General features: G+C 48.8%; 1 protein-coding gene and 1 long non-coding RNA gene across 3 annotated transcripts in view; one reads left to right on the forward strand and one right to left on the reverse strand.

Moving 5' to 3' along the window:
- Window positions 1-22,131, forward strand: part of LOC116312921 (metabotropic glutamate receptor 7) — a 67,235-nt gene that overhangs the window by 40,773 nt on the left and 4,331 nt on the right. The window contains exons 6-7 of the mRNA XM_039612693.1: window positions 2,268-3,203; window positions 17,651-17,897. Of these exons, the coding sequence (XP_039468627.1) occupies window positions 2,268-3,203; window positions 17,651-17,897 (1,183 nt within the window). The remainder of the gene's footprint in view (window positions 1-2,267; window positions 3,204-17,650; window positions 17,898-22,131) is intronic.
- On the reverse strand, window positions 9,673-10,302 carry LOC120440357. 2 transcript variants are annotated; one of them, XR_005613180.1, is made up of 3 exons: window positions 10,192-10,302; window positions 9,988-10,086; window positions 9,673-9,877 (listed from the first exon to the last, which is right to left on the reverse strand). It is a non-coding gene; the product is annotated as an uncharacterized LOC120440357 (long non-coding RNA). The 2 variants fall into 2 exon arrangements; XR_005613179.1 differs by having other exon boundaries at window positions 9,988-10,106.

The following is a 22,131-nucleotide window of genomic DNA, read 5'->3' on the forward strand; positions in this document are numbered from 1 at the left end:
AACTCAAATCTCACCTTTTTAAAACTGCTCTTGATTAATTTCTGCCTGTTTTATATTGTCTGTTACCTTTTATTATTTGTTATCTTATGTGCAGCACTTTGTGACTCTGTCTAGAAAGGTGCTATATAAATAAAATTTTATTTATTATTATTTAATGTGTGTGTGTGTGATGAGAAGGTGTGGCCGTCATTAATAAATGTTCCCTGTGCAGTCGCAGATGTGCTGTAACTGTGTGAGTTCAAAGGTCAGACCAGGAAAACACATTTTAGTTTTTTAAAAGATCAGCGTCGTATTTTGTGTCTTTGTGTTTTTACTTCTGATTCACATTTAAAGTCGTCCTGAGCAGTGACACACCTGCTGCTGGCTCAGTATCTGTGTGAGATCATAGGCTCCAATAAAACTTTAGGTTTACAGTTCGATTCCCGACCAGTCGGGCCTTTGCTGCTCACCTCTTTGTCTTTAAATAAAGTCCTTTGTCAGTGGTTGCTGTGCCGGCTGCTGTTGAGTCACGCTGTTTGTGATCTGACATGATGAACATATGGACCTAAACACAGCAAACCCTCATGCTGAGGAGACGTGCACTCAGCGGCGCTGCAGTCCAGGTGGAATTCATCCATATTGATGTTGCACTAATGCAGCATTCGTTGCTCATTAGCAGCAGACAGGCTGTCAAATCAATGTGACTTTTACTGGAGCAGCAAGCCGAAGCAAATCCCTCATTCAACAGCAGCGCCACACGCTCGGCTATAAATCCGAGCCTGAAACTTCGAAGTCGATGTCTGACAGCGTCATTAGCTCACAGCATGGCGACGTTGTACCATTCTCTCCGAGGTTCAGCTTCACCCACAGGGCAGCATGTTTACAGTCTGTTCTTTGAGGATCGCTCTACAACACTAAGCTTTTTTTAGGCGCAGCAGGAAGAAAAGATGGTAAGGTGGCACGTTTGGTTTCAGTTTGAGTCGCCTCAGAATGACTTACAGGTAAAGACCCAGGCGGCCTCTTTGCTGGGTTAACAAATACTGTGTGATTACAGTTATGGAGCAGCTGTTTTTATACTCACAAGATAGTACTAACCCTCAAATATTGTGGGATTTTACCTCCAACCAAGATCCTTTCCTAAATGTGACAAAAGCAGAGCACAGAGGTTCAAACGGGGCACGGTCCAGACTCCAGGCTGACAAACCTGGTCCTGCAACCCCTAAGACGGGTTTCAGGTCTCTAACACTGGCAGGTTATGTTTTGGTAGACAGTAATGTCAGCGCATCAAAGCAACAACACAAAAAAAACAGTGATGATGAGAATGGGTTGACAGACCTGTAGCGTCATTGGTAGAAACCAGGAGATCCAGTGAGCCGCTACGAGCAGTGGTCAAGATATAAACACTAATCAGTAGAGATAAATGTAGATATACAACACCAGGGACACACTGACTGTGATGGGTTGTTGTTGTTTTTGTCTGGATGTGGTGTTTTGTTTTTCTTTTCTTTTCTTTACAGCGCATTGTGTTCTGCGTCCTGATTGGCTGTAGTCCATTGTCAATCAATTTTGTGCCGTGTCTCCTGTACAGTACAGAATGTGTTCAGCTTGTCAAACATAAATGTCTGATCCTAGCAGTGTGACTCTGAAGTCCTGCACTGTATGTTTGTAAGTTTTCTCCCCAACAAACAACAATGTCGATGAAACGTTTTGCACCGTCAAAGGCAGCTGCGGTAGGAAGATGCTAACCATCGCACAAAAAGCTGGACTTCTGGACATGCTAAAGGAACGTAGAAGTTACTGTATTTTCCGGATTATAAGGCGCATTAAGCGAAACAAAACAGTCAGATAAGTCAAACTTTAATCAACTCATTCTTCTTGCTTCCTACCATTGATTCATTAATGTTGAATTCTCTGGCAGCTGTTCCCATGTTCTGGACCTGAAAACAGGGTTTGATCTTTGGTTTCTATAATACTGGACTTATTTTTCTACAAAGATTTGAACTTTGAGAGTTTAAACAAGAGAGAAAACTGTGAAAATGTTCATGCCTGTCTGAGGAAAGTGTATAAAGTGTGTAGTGAGGGGTTTTTAAAACATCTATAATAATTGCAGCTTATTGTCAGTCCTCACATTGGAAAGATACACAAAAGGTTTTTCTACCTGAGAAAATGTCTCTAAGGAGGCAGACCCTGTGCTAGAACATGAAGAGAAGCGGTTTCTGATGAGTTGGGAGTGAGGATATGTTGGGGTGCTGATCTAACCATTCACTGTCTCCATGCTCTCTCTCCAGAAGGAGGACATGCAGTGGCCTCGAGGGGAGCAGGAGATTCCCACCTCCGTGTGCAGCCTTCCCTGTAAAACTGGTGAGAGGAAGAAGGTGGTGAAAGGCATGCCCTGCTGCTGGCACTGCGAGCCCTGCGACGGATACCAGTTCCAGCCCGACGAGTTCACCTGCAAGCTGTGCTCCTACAACATGAGGCCCAGCGCCAACCGCACGTTCTGCCAGCCCATCCCCATCATAAAGCTGGAGTGGCACTCGCCCTGGGCGGTGATTCCGGTTTTCCTGGCAATGCTGGGCATCATCGCGACAATCTTCGTCATGGCTACGTTCATACGGTACAACGACACGCCGATCGTCCGGGCATCTGGCAGGGAGCTGAGTTACGTCCTCCTGACTGGGATATTTCTGTGCTACATCATCACGTTCCTCATGATCGCCAAGCCAGATGTCGGCGTGTGCTCGTTCAGAAGGATTTTTCTTGGTCTGGGGATGTGCATCAGCTACGCCGCCCTCCTCACCAAAACCAACCGCATCTACCGAATCTTCGAGCAGGGCAAGAAGTCTGTGACGCCGCCGAGGCTGATCAGTCCCACCTCGCAGCTCGCTATCACCTCCAGCCTCATCTCGGTCCAGCTGTTAGGGGTGTTAATCTGGTTCGGGGTGGACCCGCCCAACACCATCATAGACTATGACGAGCAGAAGACCCTCAACCCCGATCTGGCTCGAGGGGTGTTGAAATGCGACATCACAGATCTCCAGATTATCTGTTCGTTGGGTTACAGCATCTTACTGATGGTGACGTGTACTGTTTACGCCATAAAGACCCGCGGGGTCCCGGAGAATTTTAACGAGGCCAAGCCCATCGGGTTCACCATGTACACCACCTGCATCGTGTGGCTGGCCTTCATCCCCATCTTCTTTGGCACGGCGCAGTCGGCAGAAAAGGTAAGACTGACTTACAATTTTTGATGTTTTAATTTGTGGAAATATTGGTGATGAAGTTTCTGCGTCATGTTAAATCTGCCAACATGTGTGTATATATATATATATATTTAGTAAATGGCAGTTACTCAGACCATGGCTCTGATTGGTGAGGTGTGTGGCAGGGTGGGGTGTGGGGGGATAGTGTTTGTTAACAGTCTGAATGGCCCAGTGGAAGAAGCTGTTAGTGAGTCTGGAGCTGTGGGACCTGATTGAGCTGAAGCTTGACCAGAGGGCAGCAGGTCAAACAGGTGGTGGGGGGGTGTAGGGGTCACCTGTGATGGACCTGGTTTACCTGAGACAGGACGATCAAGCGATGGCCTCCAGGGGCCTCAGGGGGCACCCAATGATTTTTTGGGCGGTGTTAACGTCCCTCTGTGCAGCCTTCCTGCTCTCAGTCGTGGCCCCTGAGTACAAACACCAGGCAGGATGAGTCCTCGCTCTCCACTGAGGAGGGTAGAAGGGCAGCAGCAGCTCCTGGTCCAGGTTCTTCTCAGGACACGAAGAGGATGCAGCCGCTGCTGGGCCTTCTTTACCACGGCGATGGTGTTGTGGGTCCAGGTGAGATCAGTGCGGATGTGAGTGCCCAGAAACCTGAAGGTGGAGACAGATTTATTTATAATGAGAGGGGAGTGGTCATGATGAGTTCTTTGGCTTTAAGGACGTTCAGCTTCTGGTTTATCTCAGAGCACCAGCGGGACAACTTCTCTACCTCCACCCTACAGGGTGACATCACCATGATGATGTCATCACGGTGGTCATCAACATACTTCACGATGACGTTGTTTGGGATGGACGCTGTTTCCACTCCCCCACAGAAATATCAAACCCGGATTCAAATCAGAGTGAAGCTGTTTTCATGCTTGTTTTGGTGGTTTTGCCTCATTTTCTAGTTTTATTTTTGGTTTCTTGTATTCAACATGTTGTCTTGGCACATTTGTCTTTTTGCTTTTTGTTGTTTTGTTTTCTGGACATTTGGTTCTTTTTTGTCTCCTCAGCAGGTTTTTGCCTCTGACTTTGGCTCTTTTGAGACATGTCCGGTTGTTTTAGGCTGTTTGATGTAAAGCAGGAGGGCGTGGCTGTTTGGAGCCTCAGATCTGGTATTTTGTCTTTCGCAGTATGTCTTGCTGTTTGTCTGGTTCCTTCAGGGTTCTTGAGTCTTTCTGGGTCTTTGTGTTTGTGAGCTCTGTATATATTTTTTGGCGGTTCTCATGTGGCTGACTTTGTCATTTCGCTTTCTTGTCCCTCTTTGTCGGGCAGTTTTGTGTCTCAGTTTAACATTTTTGGTCATGTTGTGATTTGTATGCTTGCTTTGTCTGCAGTCAGAGGTCAGCGTACCTGTGGCGTCTCACCTGTAGGTAAAGAATCCAAAGGCAGGCGTGCAGTAATACGACTGTGAAATAAAATGCAGACCTGAGCTCGCTGATTTTTCCCTCCAGCTGCAGAAGCAACAGGAAGCTGTAAAAAGGAGTCGGGCTGTTTGGTTTGCTAATTAATTGGACGCCTACGTGAGAAAAGGTGAAGCTGTTTGCTCTGCACTGAGCCAGACCTGAAATAAGAGCGCAGATAAGAGATGTGAGATAAAGCAGCAGAGCCCGGAGAGGCCTGGGGGGGCGTGGCCTGACCTGTGAACACTCCTGTCAGCCGCCCTCAATTTGACTTCATCACGTCATGATTTTATGTATTAAACTAAGCAGAGTTCAGCTTTTGTTTTTCATGACACTAAAACTAGCATCGCTTTGGCTGCTCTAGTTATAGTTTTAGTTAAAGTTCAGTCTTAGTTCCCGGGGACCTGGCTGAAGCCCGTCCACAGTGGGCTGGTGCTCCTGACTTTATTTTCCATCTGGTTTGTTCAGCAGTAAAAATCTGATAAATTCATAGTTAGTTAAAGTGTGTCCCTCAGAGGGGACGTCGTCTCGTTGAGGTGATTTGATTCAAAGCTTCCTTGTGGCTGTTGATGAAATAGAGCATTAGTGTGACTGCAGACACGCTGCAGCTGCTCCTCCCTTTGTTTCATCACATCTGATATTCATTCAAACCAAAATAGAACCACAGAGGTCAGAAGCTGCCTGAGAGTCTGCCTGTTTCTCGGTTTCCTTCGCCCTCGCCGTGAACGGCTCATCTGAGCATCGATGACTCACTGCAGGCTGGAGCCGCTCTCACAGAGTTCTGCGACTTTCACCGATTTCACTAAAAATAATAAGACAAATACTAAAAACACAGACGGAAACACACATTGTTCTTCCTGTTTACATGCCTCACAGCATTGTGGGGCCTGTAGTTTGTCCTCAGAATAGACAGAGGGTTTTTCATCTGCTAACGGAGGCGCGATGTTCAAAATATATGTTTGAGTAAAGAAAGCAGTAATATAAAAATACATGTGATCGGTGTGAGAGGCAACAATGCTGCAGAACGCATCATGAAGACAACATGTCGGTTTGTGGTACACACACACACACACACACAACCTCACCTTTGATATTTCTCAAAACAAAACAGGTCAGGTGTGTCTTATTATTGTGATCGAGTTAGAGCGAGAGAAACGTTTAAAGAGTCAAAACGTCAGAAACACAGGAGCAGAGTCAGAGTCCTCACAGATACATGAGTACAAACAGGTGTGTGTGTGTGTGTGTGTGTGTGTGTGTGTGTGTGTGTGTGTGTGAACAGAGGCTTGACATCACCTGAGTGCAGCAGTAACATACTGGCCTTTGCTGCTTGTTATTACCTGCCTGCTCCGAGCAGAATACAGATGAGAAGGAGAAACTCACACACACACAAACACATTTCAACATGCAAATACAGGTTCAGGCAGCAGGATGAAGGAAGGAAAGGGGACAGCATGGAGCGATGAAGGAGAGTGTGTGTGTGTGTGTGTGTGTGTGTGTGTGTGTGTGTGTGTGTGTGTGTGTGTGTGCAATGTGGTTTGATTAGTGTCTGTTATTTCAGTGTATGAGGACGTTTGTTCCTTTTTTGTTTTTGTGTTTTCTTCTTCATGTTCTTATCCTCCTGTACACACAGACAGACACACACACACACACACACACACACACACACACACACACACACACACACACACACACACACAGCACAGGTTGTATTTGTTGGGTTTAAACCAGAGAAGCAGGACTCACTCAGACGCTTCAGTGCCAGGTGGGCGGGATCTTTGTGGCTGCTATCTCTATAACAGCAGCCAATCACAGAGCAGCAAAGCTAGCTGAGCTTCCGTTAGGTTGCAGTAAGCTAGCGGCCTGTGACATCACACGTGCCTGTGATGTCACATCTCTGCTGCAGTCTCATTCGTCCTTCGCACGGCGAAGAAGCTTTGCTCAGGTCGTTTCTTTTATCCGTGTGGCTCCGTGTCAGAGCCACTCTATTCCCACAGTATTCCCAGTGTATTCCCGCTGTCTTTCCTGGCTAGTCAATCATTTAGGCTGACACACAGAAACTGTGTTATGAAGATGCTTGTGTTGATGATAGTTACATTTATTAAGGATCAAATCTGAAGATGTTGAATTCTTTGGTTTTATCACAGCGGTGAGGGTGGAGCAGAGCTGAGAACCGGGCCCAGAGTTTTCTGTGGCGTGCTGCACTCGTCGCTCAGCCTACATGTGTGCGTTCGCTCTCTGTCGAGGTCCTAAAAGCTTTAAACCTGCAGTGCAGACGTCGCTGTATTTACTCTCAGGGCGGAGCCAATCGGCTGCTGATTACACCCCAGCCCTGTTAGCTGGAAAACAGTAGAGCTGTCTGTGGATGCAGTAAAGATGGCCGCCCTGCTGTCAGAGGGCGATGTGGCGTGAACATGTGCGAGTGTTTTGTTACTTTATCCTTCTTTTGGGAGCAGTCTCAGGGCAGCGTTCCTGATTCTGGGATGATTTTCCAGCCGTTACGAGGACTGAGACGAAGCTGAAAGGCTGCAGATTAGAAGAAACAGGGTTTCCTCCTGTGGTAGATGATCCTGCTGACTGACCTCGATTTAAAGATCTGCTCTCAGGATCTGTGCTGCCTCGTCTCCTTCTTAGGTGAAGGCTCTTGCTTTGCCGCTCTGTGTCTGCAGCTGTTAAACTTTGGTCAGGAGGCCTAAGATCGCCGTGCACCACGAGCTTCCATCTCGTGTTTCCTGTTATGTCTTGAGGAGGCTGAAGGCGTTACGCGCCGTCCTGTTCAGCAGAGCAGGTTTCATGCTGTGGAGAAGGCAGCAGCATCAGGCTGTGTGTGCTCAGCAGCGTCCCGTTCTCATGATGATAAAAGCTGTTTGCTGGAGCCTGAAGAGGGATTTGATGCCTCTGACTGTAACGCAGGTACATTGTGTGTTTTCTCTGATGTGAATGGCTCATTCAGGATTTATCAGTGAGAGGATACACTTGAAGCTCAGAGTCTGAGTGAAGAGATGGACGAGCTGGAAATGAGATCAGAGCAAAGAACCCTCCTGAAGGACGGTCAGGCCCGCCGCCCACAGGACAGAAATCACTTTAAACACATCACAATCATCCAAAAGCCCGCAGACGCCACGTGACCTCACAGAGAAAAACACATTACAAAACAGCGAACACAGACACTCAGCGTGACTCCGGTGAGGTGATCAGAAAGACGAACCTGAGAGAAAAAAACACAAAGGCGACAACGAGAGATCAGAAACGCTGCCTCAGATCAGCGCTCGGACTCACGGAGACTCAAAGTCTGCTCCGAGAGCGCCGAAAGGGCGGGAACTTCAGCGTGACCTCGAAGAAAGATGAACGACATCAGCTCAAAGAGACGACCACAAGATCGAACCAAACGATGTCCGTCAGGAACGATCTGAACGATCTCCGCTCACATCCGAGGATCTCTCTGTCCACGAGAACGTCTCGAACGTCCACACGTGTGCAAGAACCCGCTGTTGGTGGAGAGGTCGTACGCGCGATGTCCTGAACAGCGTTTCAGCGTCACCAGATCTGCTGCCACATGTCAGCACCTCATGAATAAATCAGACGAGGCCGTTTCTCCTCTCACGCACCCGCCAAGGTCACTACGCCGCCATCACGGGGACCCAGACTGCCGCCGTCCAGCTGATTTAGATGTTTTCCACATGTGTTGACAGGAAGGAGACGCCAGCAGGAGGAGCGTATTTGCAATGCTAATGTCTTTGCTTCATGCAGCAGGGATTTTATAGCACTGATGATGTTTGTTTCCACCTCCTCTCCTCACCTGTCAGCACACAGGACGTCGTCCTCCTCTCCTCTTCACCGCCGTGTTCAGTTGGGCTGCACTGATTGGTTGATTCATCTGAAATGTTTTTCATTTAAAGGAAATAAACTCTGCGTATGTTTCTGTTGCTGTACTGATTTTACTCCATCCACAGGTACTGATCAATGAGTTAAACTGCAGAAATGTCTTAAAGACATAAAGACCTGGATGGCCGCTAACTTTCTGCTCCTTAATTCAGATCAAACTGAGGTTATTGTACTCGGCCCTGAAAATCTTAGAAATATGGTATCTAAGCAGATAGGCCAATGTTAGGCTGATAGATGGACACAGTGTGACTAACGATGACTTCGAAGACAAGCAAGTAGCAGCCAGGGTCAGAACCTCCATCCAGCCTGTAGCTTGGGCTGTGTTTTCCTGCACGGTTGATCTGCACAGGACTTAAGGAGCCTGGAGCTGATAATACCTGGACCCACTGTCTTTCATGCTTTGATTGTCCTGAGCTCACACCTGACCTGGTTTAGTGTCAGAGACATGTTGGAGCAGGGCAGCTCTGTGTTGGAGGTCATGGTGGAGGGAGAAGGTGGGTGTGGAGATGGGGCAGCCTCCAGATGGTGCTGTAGCTGCAGCAGAGGCGCAGCTTATAACCTGAGATGGCTCTGAGGCTCCTGCAGACTCCGCTGACATAGTTCAGCTGGTTTGCCCTCCCTGATTACTCTCCTCAGCTCGCTCCGAACACTTTTCTCTTCCTTTCTGTTTCCTGATGTCAGGACATACGTGGAAACGGCATTATCTGTGATTTGTTGAGCAGACCATCAGTGTGCTCTCCATGGTCATCAGTCAAAAAGGTCCATCAGAGCCTCCTCAACCCCCTCTGCACAGTGTGGGTGACAGCTGGTTCCCAGTGTACTACAGGTGTATTCACACAAAGACGGCATGGAGGTCCCGGCGTTGTTAGCTCGCTCTGTTGTATAGTATCACTTTGTGTAGCTGTTACAAGCTGCTACAGGCTCGGGCTGCTGGATGACTTCCCATGATGCACTGAGTGTTTCTGTGAGAACGTGAAGACATGGGAGCTTGCAGAATAAAATGTGATCTTTATTTTGAAAAGTCTTCTTGTAACATTTTTTTGCTGACTTGTTTTAAGTTTGCAGTAACAGAAATACATGTAAATATCAGTCTGCACATTTGTGAATACTGTTTTCCTAACTTGAAATTTCAAAAAGAAGTGAAATAAATTCATGCTGTTTATTTATTCACGTTTTATTCTGCAAGCTCTTTCAAGTTTCTTCCTGTTTGAAGACAGTTCTTCCTCCCCACTGTCCCCCGCTGCTGCTCGTAGGCTGTGGGCTGATTGCTGGGTTCCTCTTTAGTTTAAAACACTGCGAGGTGATTTTTGTCCAGTTGTGTTTTTCTTCTTCTGCGTGATCGACGGCGTGCTGTAGCTCCAGCTCTTCCTGTCACAGATTTATTTTTGGAGAAAAAACATTCCTAAATGTTTGCACAGCTTTCTGCCTTATAAACACAACTGTGATGAACATTTAGAAAAGGCTTGTTTCCCACTCACCTGGCTCCTCCTGCTGTAAACAGGAAGAAGGTACCTGAGTCACACCTGTAACCACCCAGCTCTGTGCTTTATCTCCAGCAGCAGCTCCACTTCCTGCCACTTTGTAACAGCAGGAGAAACTGGAATTTAAGTACCCCAGTAAACAAGTCATCCTCACAGTGACACATGGACACATACAACCACACACAGACTCACAGTGCCGACCTTTGGAAGCTAGAGCCAATCAAATGTGCGGACGCTGTTTCAGGATAAAGAGGGACGTCAGTCTCCTCTCTGCTGCAGCTCTGGGCCATCACACAGGTAGTTAGCCGTTAGCCTTACAGCAGGTGGAGAGTGGTGTCACATTAAACTGTGTCCCCCTCCAACTTATCAGCACAGCTGCAGCTCAAAGGTCTTCAAACACATTCAAACATCTGCAGCTGAATATCCTAAAAATCACACGTTCTTCTACTGCTGCTAATAACAATAATGATAAAGAGTCACACAGTAATATTCACATAATGTACAAACATCAGAAAGAGAGAAACATGATGAATAAATGAACTATGATCAAATCTTCAGACCACATTAGAGGTTCTGAGGTGATGTTTAGATGTAAGAGTAATCTGAGTAATCTGTAATCCTGAATAATCCAGAATAACAGAACATGTGAAACCACGGCGGTCACGTGCTGGGATTCAAACCTGACACCTCTGCAGCTGCTGTGTGGCTGAAGCCCTCTGCGGCAGATTTGTGACGTAAAGCAGAGCTGAGGTGTGTCAGCATCGTGCTGCTGTGCAGAGACGTCTGCAGCTTTGGAGGGACGAAGGCCGAGGATGAGGAGAGAGGGCTCAGAGCAGAAGCTGCAGCCCAAAGAGCTGAGGCAGGATTGTTGCAGAGATCTGTGACGATGAGTCCAGAACAGAACGTCCCAGCGCCGGGCGGTTAAATCAGAGCAACAAGATTTAAAGTTCAAATGTGAGGAGGCAGCAGGAGCTCGAGGACGCCCTTTAACCCTCATCACGTCACCTCCTGCAGCACCGAGCGGCTGTCCAACACCACCACCTCAGTGTGTGTGGCCATGTGTTTAGACATCTTTTCCAAAAACTGGAATCCTACTATACTTGTGGGGACCAACAGTCCCGTCCCCACAAGTGTGAAGACATGTTTGAGGCTCAAAATGAGTTTTTAGTGTCAGGGTTACAGTTAGGTTAAGGTTAGGATTAGGCTCAGGGTTATTGTTGATGGTTAGCAGCTGGGGTAAGTGGTATGTCAATTAGATGTCCTCACTAAGATGTGAAAACAAGAATATGTGTGTGGATGCGTGTGCGTGTGTGTGTGTGTGTGTGTACTGTAGTCACAGGCAGCTCTGAACGCACTCTGAGGGCGGTCTTAGAGGGAGGCGTGTGTTCAGGATTGGTTGCCATGTTTTTAGTTTTTTTGCACCTTCAGACTGCTGATTGGTTCCAGGTGTACCTGTAATCAGATGCCGCAGGTGTCACCATGGAAACCAGCTCAGACCAAGAAGACAAAACATTAGGAACAGACACTGTGACTCTCGACTCACTTCCGCCCTGCCTCCGGCTCCACCTCCTCCTCCACCTCCTCCTCCCTCCATCCAAACTGAACGTCTCGTCGATCTTCCTCGTGTGTCTGATTATCTTCTAAACTTTGCAGCCTCTCCTCATCCCCGCCCCCCTCAGCTCGTCTCGTGTTCCTTCATCGTTTATGCTCGCGCCCACTGAACCTTTTCTCCCCGTGCTCGCTCCGCCTCCTCTCATGCACCTCTCTCTGCACCCTCGCCTCTCCCTCCTCCACCCTGAACTGTCTCCAGCTCTGCGGAAGCGATGCTTCATTTCTCTCGTTTCATCTCTCTCCACTGTCCACCATTTTATTTCTTCGTGTGACACTAAAACGGCGTTAGTATAACTTTTTATTAGCATCTGGAATCGGCGAGCGGAAACTGTGGCAGCAGTTTTTATTGAGCGCATAAAGAGCAGCTCCGGCCGGAGTAATCAAGGAAGCAGTGTTTTTGGAGAGTTTACAGCACCCAGCAGTTTCTACTTTAAAGTCTGTCGTCAGAGGAGTCACGTGCTACGGTGGCTGTGAGGTCCAAAACGTGCTCAAAGGCGGTGACTGTTTTATCTTTGGAATGACCTGAACGCAGCTCGCTCCGGGCCTCAGACACACGTCAGAATCATGACCACGTTCCTGCAATCGATTGTTAAAATGTGCCTTTGAGGCCGGAGAGACGGGGAGGATCAGGACAGGGTCATGTGACTAGCTGCAGACCTCGTCACATGACCACTCCTCATCCACATGGTGCGTTTGCAGCAGTGAGGCAGACTGATGTCAGTTTAGGTGAACCTGCAAATATTCAACTCTGCTAAAACCTGAGCCTTAAACACCACATACACCCGACGTCGCCACCAATCTGATATGGGGGAGGAGCTTATTCATGCCCTTTGAGGGCAGTTGGAGCTTTACTGAGTTGGTTCAGCTTTATGTTGACACAGAGACGGGAAACAAAGGGGCAATCAGGCAACTTGTTGGCGAATGATTGTGGAACGCGTCCTATTTTCAAGTTCCCAACACGTGTGTTTTCACACAGGTGACGCAAAGCGAAACCTGACTTCACATGATAAGAGTGCAGCAGGGTCGACGATGAGAGTAATGCCAGCTGTGACTGCTTCAGCCTCCTCCACCCAACACCACTGAATGTCCATGAAGAAGACCTCAGAAGGTGAAACGCCTCCAGTGCAGGACAAACATCAGGTTTGAGCTCCGAGCATCGCCCCTACTTTATGCTCGCCGCCGACACCATCCATGATTTGGTGTCACTTCAGCTTATCGTGGGTTTTTGCATTGTGGCGCAGCCGTGTCTGCGAGTGTGTCGGTACATACAGGAAAAATCTGTGGACTTCAATCAGACCCAAAGTTTCCTGCAAATAAAAGTAGTTCTAAGGAAGTTTTGGGAAAAATTCCTTAAACTTTGAACAAAGTCCTGATGAAGTATCAGCAGCACCTTCCTGATGGCAACTTCTGACACACTATGACGACCGCAGCGATGAAGACGTCCAGCTTCACGCCTGAGGTGACGTCTTTCCAACGTCCTTAATGAGGTCAAAGTTTCACTTCCTGTCCTGCTCTGAGAGGTTTCCTGAATCCTCCTCGCTTGTGTTGTTCGGCTCTGAGCGACACTCAGGTGCACGCACCTGTCCGGGACTCAGATCCGACACAGTGTGTGCTGGGTCTCGGCTCTCTGTGGTTTCTACCTGGTGCTTCTCTCTGTGAACTCTGAACTTGCTTTTCCTGCCGGCGATGGTTTTCCTCCACGCGCCTGCGCACTCTGACACGCTGAGCTGTAAACTGAGTGAGCATCGCTTCACGGCCACAGATGGTGGAAACGACGGGTGACCTCAGTGATGAAGGTTTATTATGAACATGATGAAGAGCCTCCGTCTGCACTTTGTGTTTACACACAGTTTTAATTTTTCACTTGATCAAACTTTATGCGTCCGATCGCTCTCGGGCAGGTCAGAGAGGTTCAAAGAGCTTCACGGACCACAAAGTTAAAGCAAACCATAATTATACGGATAAATGAAACAGTCTGTGCGCGGAGAGCGAGTCAATAAAATGAGGAGCAATCGAACAATAAATACGCCAGAAATGGAAATGATCCTCAGATTTATATTTAAAGAGCCTCACAAAGCGCCGCCATACAGCAGCAGTGACATCAGCAAACCAAGAGCGTGTCAAAACTTTATCAAAACTCAAAACGCCTCCCAGGACGCCGCACGGTGACACGGACGTGACGCCACGACGAGAAATGTTTCCCTGTGAACCATAAAACAGCAGAAGTGTGCGGATGATTACCTCCATCTTTGTGCCTCACACAGAAACAGCAGGCTGCCTGACACCGCCTCGGTGAGACGGCCATCTTTGATGTGGTTTCAGAGAAGAGGATCACGTTTTCATCGGGGGGAGGGGGGAGGAGCCTGTCTGCAGCATGCTGGAGAATGTGAGAACATTGTAAGGACGCCGCAAGCAGCTCAGCTGAAACACCCGAAGAAAGAAAACGACATCCATCGCGTCAGGAAAACAGCACTCAGGGACGCCACGGGTCACAGGGAATCAAGGAGGCGAGGAAGGATGAAGACAGGAAGGGAAGAAGTGCAAAGGAAATAGGAGGCAGGAGAAGTGAAGCAGAATTATAGAAACACAGCGTGAAGCTGGAAGAGGCTTTCACTCACTCAGCTTCACTCAGTAAAGCTCAAGCTCCGCCTCCTCAGACGCTCTGTTAGTGCAGTAACCTCACAGCAGCCGTGCAATTGGTCACATGATGTCATCCAAAATGCTCCAAGCCCCACAAGCACAAACACGGTGGAGAGGTGCAGTTCAGGTGAAGCTAGCAGCTACAGCCACCTGTTTCACCATCCACCTGTCAGTGAAAGAGGCCACGCCTCTAATAATGCAATAATGTTCAGAACTCAAAAATGCTAAAATGCAGTGTGGAAACGTGAATGTTAAGCAGCTGTGAGGTGAGGATGGACGCTCTGGCCTCGCTCGACGACCTCGTAAATGATGCGCTTCACCTGCCCGGCCTCCAGCTCTCAGCTTCAGATACCTGTGCCTGTCCCCTCATGTCCTTTAGCTCCGCCTCTGTCAGGAGTAACATGCTGCTCCTCCTCCCTGAAGCTTTAACCAGAGCACGAGCTTTCAGCTCCGTCGCTCAGAGATGGAAATTAAAAGCAGGTGAGCTGATAAGAGAACTCTGCTGTTTGGGCTCTATCAGACGTGTCATCTTATCACTGATTCATATCACACTCACACAGACCTCTGACTGCAGATCGTGTGCACACCTGTCACAGAGCAGCAGGTGTTCCTCCAAGGGAGCTCAGAGTGGACCAGCTGTCACAGCTGAGGGTCAGCAGCTCACACAGGCTGTAAACGAACCACTGACTCCGCCTCCTCACCGACGTTTACCTTCGTCTGCTTGGAGCGGACAGAAGCTGCTCTCTCTGCCTGTTTCTAACCATTCGTCACCTCTTTGTAACGAAGCAAACACACCTGTGTGTCCAGCTCGCACCTGCGGAGGTCTCTGACCCCGAGACCGTGGTCATCAGGGAGGAGCTCATGTATGTCAGGGTCTCTTTCACATGCGAGGGTAACACAGAGCAGGGCGCCGACAGACGGCAGGAACCCTCACCTGTGCACGAGCTGCAGGTAGTGACTGCAGGGATGAAGATACTGAAGATGAGCTCGTGCTCATGATCAGAGGAGCTGGACACGTGGGGGTGTCTCCGCTGTCACAGCTTTGTCTGAACTGTAGAAGAAGACGTGCGTGCAGACTGTCGTGCAGGTAAACGCCGCGGGCTCATGAAACCTGCGTCAGGTGGTGGTGCAGGGCCTCGTGTTCCTTCAGACTGTGGCGTAGTTTCTTGCTGACGTGGCGCAGGAAGCGAGCAGCCCAATCCTGGTCTGAATATTCTCCCCGCTGTTCCCCTAACTCTCACCCCCACCCCCACTCCGCCTGCTGTGACTTCTCCCCGTTAATGGCGTCGCTCAGACTGTGACAGCAGGGCCATAACACATAAAGACAGTGGGCTGAACTCAGTGAAAGCCACTCTGGGAAGCCCATTACAGCACAGCCGTGCCTCTTTATGCATTCTTCCCGGGCCCATATCGGCCCTCTATTGGGTTCACGGGGCCACGGCTTCGGACACAGGGGCAATATACACACTGCATAAAACATTAATGGCGTGGCTCGGCCGGCTGCCGCTCTCTGCTGCAGGCGAGGGTCGAGAACACGGCGGATAATAAAACACAATCCTTCACCGGCTCATAAAAAGTGTCGAGAGTTTGCTTCAGAGTGAGGCGAACTTCCCGAGTCTCTTTATCGCCGCTGACACGAGCGAGCGGCATGACTGTGAAATACAGCCGTCACCAGGACGGTACCTACCACACAGCTCTAAAGGGTTAAAGGTCAGAGGTCAGCAGCAGTGGAGCTGGATGAACCTCTGCTCGTTCAGGAGTCTCTGAACAGGCTGTTTAACAGTGACTTCAGTAAATATCATGCAGCATTAAAAGAAGTGCTGTTACTGATGTTTATTTTATTATCGGTTTATTACAGCCGCCGTTAGTGAAGTCTCAGCATGTTACAGCATGTTAAGTCTCTGTTGTTTCTGTGGTGATGACAGCTTTAATCATGTGATCTTTAACCCTGAAATTATTTCAGGTGGTTTCAGATGATTCTGTGCAGGTATGAGATGATACATGTTATGTTATGGCTCACATGTTTAATGATGTCGTGAGCTTCACTGTTCACCTGAAGCACACCTGAACTCTGACACCTGTGATTTCATCCAACAGCTTCTCTTTTGGAGCTGCAGACCAAAAATTTAATTCAGTTTTATTTACACAGCGCCAAATCACAACAACAGTCGCCTCAAGATGCTTTATATTGTAAGGTAGACCCTACAATAATAGATACAGAGAAAAACTATATATAAAAATAATATTTAATTATTATTAATTAATAATAATTACATTTTTCAATTCAATTTTATTTATATAGCACTAAATCTCAACAACATTTGCCTTAATGCTCAGCAGCATGCTCAGTGCTTTATATTGTAAGGTAGACCCAACAATGATACAAGAAAACAAAAAGCCCAACAATCATATGACCCCCTGTGAGCAAGCACTTTGGCGACAGCGCGAAGGAAAAACTCCCTTTTAACAGGAAGAAACCTCCGGCAGAACCAGGCTCAGGGAGGGGCGGGGCCATCTGCTGTGATTGGTTGGGGTGAGAGAAGGAAGACAGGATAAAGACATGCTGTGGAAGAGAGCCAGAGATTAATAACAGATATGATTCGATGCAGAGAGGTCTATTAACACATAGTGAGTGAAGAAGAAACACCCAGTGCATCATGGGAATCCCGGCAGCCTACGTCTATTGCAGCATAACTAAGGGAGGATTCAGGGTCACCTGGTCCAGCCCTAACTATATGCTTTAGCAAAAGGAAAGTTTGAAGCCTAATCTTGAAAGTAGAGATAGTGTCTGTCTCCTGAATCCAAACTGGAAGCTGGTTCCACAGAAGAGGGGCCTGAAAACTGAAGGCTCTGCCTCCCATTCTACTTTTAAATACTCTAGGAACAACAAGTAGGCCTGCAGTGTGAGAGCGAAGTGCTCTAATAGGGTGATATGGTACTACAAGGTCATTAAGATAAGATGGGGCCTGATTATTTAAGACCTTGTATGTGAGGAGCAGGATTTTGAATTCTGGATTTAACAGGAAGCCAATGAAGGGAAGCCAATACAGGAGAAATCTGCTCTCTCTTTCTAGTCCCTGTCAGGACTCTTGCTGCAGCATTTTGGATCAGCTGAAGGCTTTTCAGGGAGTTTTTAGGACATCCTGATAATAAAGAATTACAGTAGTCCAGCCTGGAAGTAATAAATGCATGAACTAGTTTTTCAGCATCACTCTGAGACAGGATATTTCTAATTTTAGAGATGTTGCACAAATGGAAGAAAGCAGTCTTACATATTTGTTTAATATGTGCATTGAAGGACATGTCCTGGTCAAAAATGACTCCAAGGTTCCTCACAGCGTTACTGGAAAAACATACCTCTGAGATGAAACCATTAACTAACCCTGTTCTCCCCCCTGTCTCCCACCAGCTGTACATCCAGACCACCACGCTGACCATCTCCATGAACCTCAGCGCGTCCGTGGCCCTCGGCATGCTCTACATGCCCAAAGTCTACGTCATCATCTTCCACCCGGAGCTCAACGTGCAGAAGAGGAAACGATCCTTCAAGGCCGTCGTCACGGCCGCCACCATGTCGTCCCGGCTGTCGCACAAGGCCAGCGACCGGCCCAACGGAGAGGCCAAGACGGAGCTGTGCGAGAACGTTGACCCCAGCAGTAAGTACCTGACACCGCACGCAGGTGGTGCTGAGCACCACCTTAGTTAGATGAGCTCATCCAAACACCTCGAGTTTCTCTCACAGAAAAGAAAGCCCCTCCTGTGAGTTTAACACGGCCGTTTTATCAGATTCATTTTTCTGTACTTTAAATGATCTGGAATAAATCCAAAACTCAGGTGTTTCGTTCAGATCATAAATAAAATTCTGCGGCTAAAACATTTCTTTGAAAAATGAGCATAAAACCGAAGCTGTGACAGAGGCGCGCTTGTTCCCTGCCGTTCCCTGAGGTGAAAGGTTGACCCCGAACATGATGTTTAAATCTGCCTGTGACGAGTCTGTGGAGCCAGGATGTGTTTCAGTCCGACACGTGCTCACAGTTTTTGTGCTTCAGGCTGAATGAATGGGTGATGACTCAGAAAATAAAGTCTGATGCACGTGATCATCAGCTTCCTGCTGCTTAATGCTAAGCTATGTTTAGCAGGAAGCAGCAGGAAGGAGAGGAGGGTTTTATTAAATGTTGAACTGTTCCTTTAAAAATGCATGAGTGCATGTACTAATCATGTCTCTGAATACAAACCGGCTCTTATTGTTGCAGCCCTGTCTCCAAGAACTAACGTTTATACGCTGAACATCAGTGTGGGTCTAAATCTGCGTGATGATTGGCTTGTTAGGATAAACGGCCTCGTGGTCCTCGTTAGCGTCTCTCTAAACTTCTGAAACACATGAAAACTCATTTTCAGGGTCTGTGGGGCGGATTAGCAGCTAATCTCTGAGAGTCTGTGTTTGAATGAGCTCCAGTTAAAAACAGAATCATGTGACTGAGAAATCTGAGACATTTAATGTAAAGGCCGAAGAGGACGACTCAGCTGATTCTTCTTTCATTAACCAAACATCAGCCCTTAAACACGGCCACAGCTTTGATTAATGAGCTAAATGTCTGTAAGAATCCATCTGAAATAAAAGCACACGCAGTACGGCTCACGCTGAGGGCTGCCCCTCAGCAGGCTTCCTAATGCTGGCTAATCAGAAGAAAGTGGGCCTTAAAGAGACAGAGGATGAACTGGTGAGCTGCACCAAAGCTGCTCCAGCAGAGTGTGAGATAAGAGGAGGATATATTTAACCTTCACCTTCGTCAGGTAAAATCGCTCCCAGGACGACCAATGAGTCCGGAGCTCTGTGAGCCCCGCAGCCACCCCGACCACCTCGCCGCAAGGCCTAGGCGTCTTTTCTGGGAGACAGGGCTGCTTCTCACTAACTCTGGGCCACATGTAACTTCCTTTACTTCCACAGAGACGCTGAAACAACCAGTTTATCAGTCATTGGTTTATCAAAGTGACAAATCGTTTTCAAACAGTAAAATCATCAGTATGTAAACGATGAGTTCGCGCTCAGACGTATCGATGATGGACTGTCGCTCTGATGGTCTCAAATTCATCTCAGAACAAATCAGCTGAACATATAAAACCGAGAAACGTCTCCGTGACATCATCAGTGACATCATCATTCACACTGATGATGTTTGATGGAGTGAACCAGGGCTGCAGCCGGTTGGTTAACGGGGACCTGTTCTGCTCTTTCCTCCGACGTTGACGTCGAGTTCATGGAGAAGAAATCCATCTGAGCCAGAAACAACGTTTACAACATTTTTTCTGCTTTGGTGGCGAGCTGATGTCACCTCGTCACGGGTTTCATCACCTGCAGACGCAGCCTAACGAAGGACAGGAAGTTCCAATGCAGTGAGTGCTGCCCCTCTGCAGGCTTCCTGAAGTTTCTAAAGATGGAGCACCGTCTTCTGTTTTTAGGGAGCACAGGAAGGTCCCTGTGGGTGGAGCCAAACACCATCACATGACAGGAAGAGGAGGCTGACAGCAGACCAAACTGAGCTCGAGGTCATTAATGCTTCAGTGTGAGCTCATAGGCTGCAGCTACACAAGTCCTGACAGGAAGTCAGCCATTCTGGAGACACCCGAATGTCCTCAGTGAAGCTCCTGAACTCGATCACAGCTGCTCTGAGTGACGCTAACGGAAAGCGAGGTGGGAATGAGCAGAGCGCGTCCCCTTTAACGAGCAGGTGCAGGACGAGGATCCGCTCCTGACGCTCGGCGGCGAGGACAGTGCTGGGAGAAGCCGCAGAAATGGCAGAGTCACCGGAGAGCTTCGGCTCGCACCTTCTCAGAAATACAAAGTGCACAAATTGAAATTACATGGCTGTGTGATCAAATTACCAGCTCACAGTGGGGTTCCCTCTGGGACCACTCACCAAATCCTGTTTTTCTCCCCCTCACAGGCTAATTTCATAATTTATCAGAGGTAAGAGCAAATTAATCTTCTGCTTCTGCTTTGCTGTCCCGACCTTGATCCATTTTCTCCTGGAGGCCTGAGGAGGAGGAGAGACACACGAGTGGGGAGGGGATGTAAAAGTGAGGTCCTCGGCTCTTTATCGCCCTCTTTCAACCGACTTTAACTTTTACACGAGGAGGTTGTAGCGTGGCGCTCTGAGCGGCAGATTTACGGCCGTCCTCCGGCGCTTTAACTGCACGTCCAACCACCGTTGACCTCCGGGGTTCCTGCGCCGCTCCTGAACCCATCAAGATGTAAAGTGTGCAGCTGTTACACCTGCTGTGAAACGTCCGCCGACGCAGCAGGCCTTCATCCAGCTGTGGGCTCTGCACGTGCTCAGAGCTGCTGTGGAGCTGCTGGGACAGGCGAGATTAACCTAATGTGTTTCAGTCATGGCCAATCCAGAGCTCCCAGACACCCCGTGAGGCCACCGTGTCCGCCACCTCACCCGGGACCCTCACAGAGCCCCCGCCCCACCGATCGGGCAGATCGAGGAGCCTAAGTTTGGGTCACTTCCATGGGAAGAAACTCCTGATGTGCAGTATCTGCCTGTTGAACCGCTGAAGCCCCTCCTGGGACCCCTGACGCAGAGACGGCTCTGCCTCAGTGAGCTAATTTAATACGCTGTGTCACCAGGGGAAAGCGTGCATGTAGCTCCTCCCACACCGCAGACGTCAGGATTTCAAACGTATGCTTGATTTGTGGTGCTGCATTAAATCAGAAATGTGAACACAAATGGCCGCCAAGTCCCAGAATCAGCAGCCGTGGTGGTACCGTGGTCCACGCACGCGTATCGGTTAGAACAAGAGGCTGTAACTGCAGCTCGCACGCCGCCTGTGCAGGCGTGGCTTTCTGTTGTTAACGTGGTCCGTAGCGTGCTGAGCTCTCCGCTCTTCATGATGGCAGATGTGAAGCCCACGAGTACAAATGCAAACATCAGCTTTCAGAGTCCGGAGTGCCTCAGTGGCCGTGACGGCGGTCGTCTGCAGGCCGGGAGTCTATCAATAAGAATCACTTCTGTCATCGTCCTGCAGACATCGCAGAGGAGACGCCAGAGTCTGAGAAACAGTGACGGTAAAAACGGGTCCTGGTTTGATTGATTAATCTGGATCAGCACAGAGACGCTTCAGCCGCTCTCAGTAAAACTCAGGAGGCTCCTCGGGGGAGGAGTCAGTGGTGGTCTGAGGACGAGTGTCCCGCAGTCGCCATCTTTTCCATGACTTCTGTTCAGGACGTTGATGTTTGCTCTGACTCCTTGCTGTGGTTCCTCCAGAGCTCGGTGTTGCTGCAGGAACACGCGTCCTCACAGGGGTGTCAATGTGCGGCTCGCTTGGGCGTGGCGCTGCGGCTGTAACCATAAATAATGGTGCCCCCACGGAAAAGCCTCTGTGGCACAGCTCGAGGCCCTAATTACAGCACATCAGTCACTGTAGTTAGTTATGGCACAGCGGGGGGGGCGGAGCCATCTATCGGCCGGCCTAGGCTCGCCGCTCCGTCTCTCCTCTCATTCGGCCTCGAGCGTCTCAGCGCTCCCCTCCTCCTTCACTTTATAAATCCTCTCTCCTTTCTCTTCTCTCCTCCTCCTCACCTCACCCCCCAGCTTCACCCCTCCTCCGTCTCCATCCTCCCCGCTCCTACAGCTGATTCCACCACAAAGACTCCTTTCTCGCTCTCTCTCCATCCTGCCGTACGAGGCCTCGCCGCCTCTCTGCACTGCCCGATTCCTTCCACAACAAAGGCGCTCAGAGTCTGACCCTCCTCTGTCCACGCCGCCCGCAGAGGCCGAGACGAACTCTTATTTTTGGAGCGATTTGACTTTCCAACACTTCTGCGGTTTGTGAGTCAGCAGCTGTGAGAACAGTCCAGTGCAGCAGCACTCTGAGGCCAGAGAT

Source organism: Oreochromis aureus, linkage group 5 (assembly GCF_013358895.1).
Source record: "Oreochromis aureus strain Israel breed Guangdong linkage group 5, ZZ_aureus, whole genome shotgun sequence".
Classification (NCBI taxonomy): domain Eukaryota; kingdom Metazoa; phylum Chordata; class Actinopteri; order Cichliformes; family Cichlidae; genus Oreochromis; species Oreochromis aureus.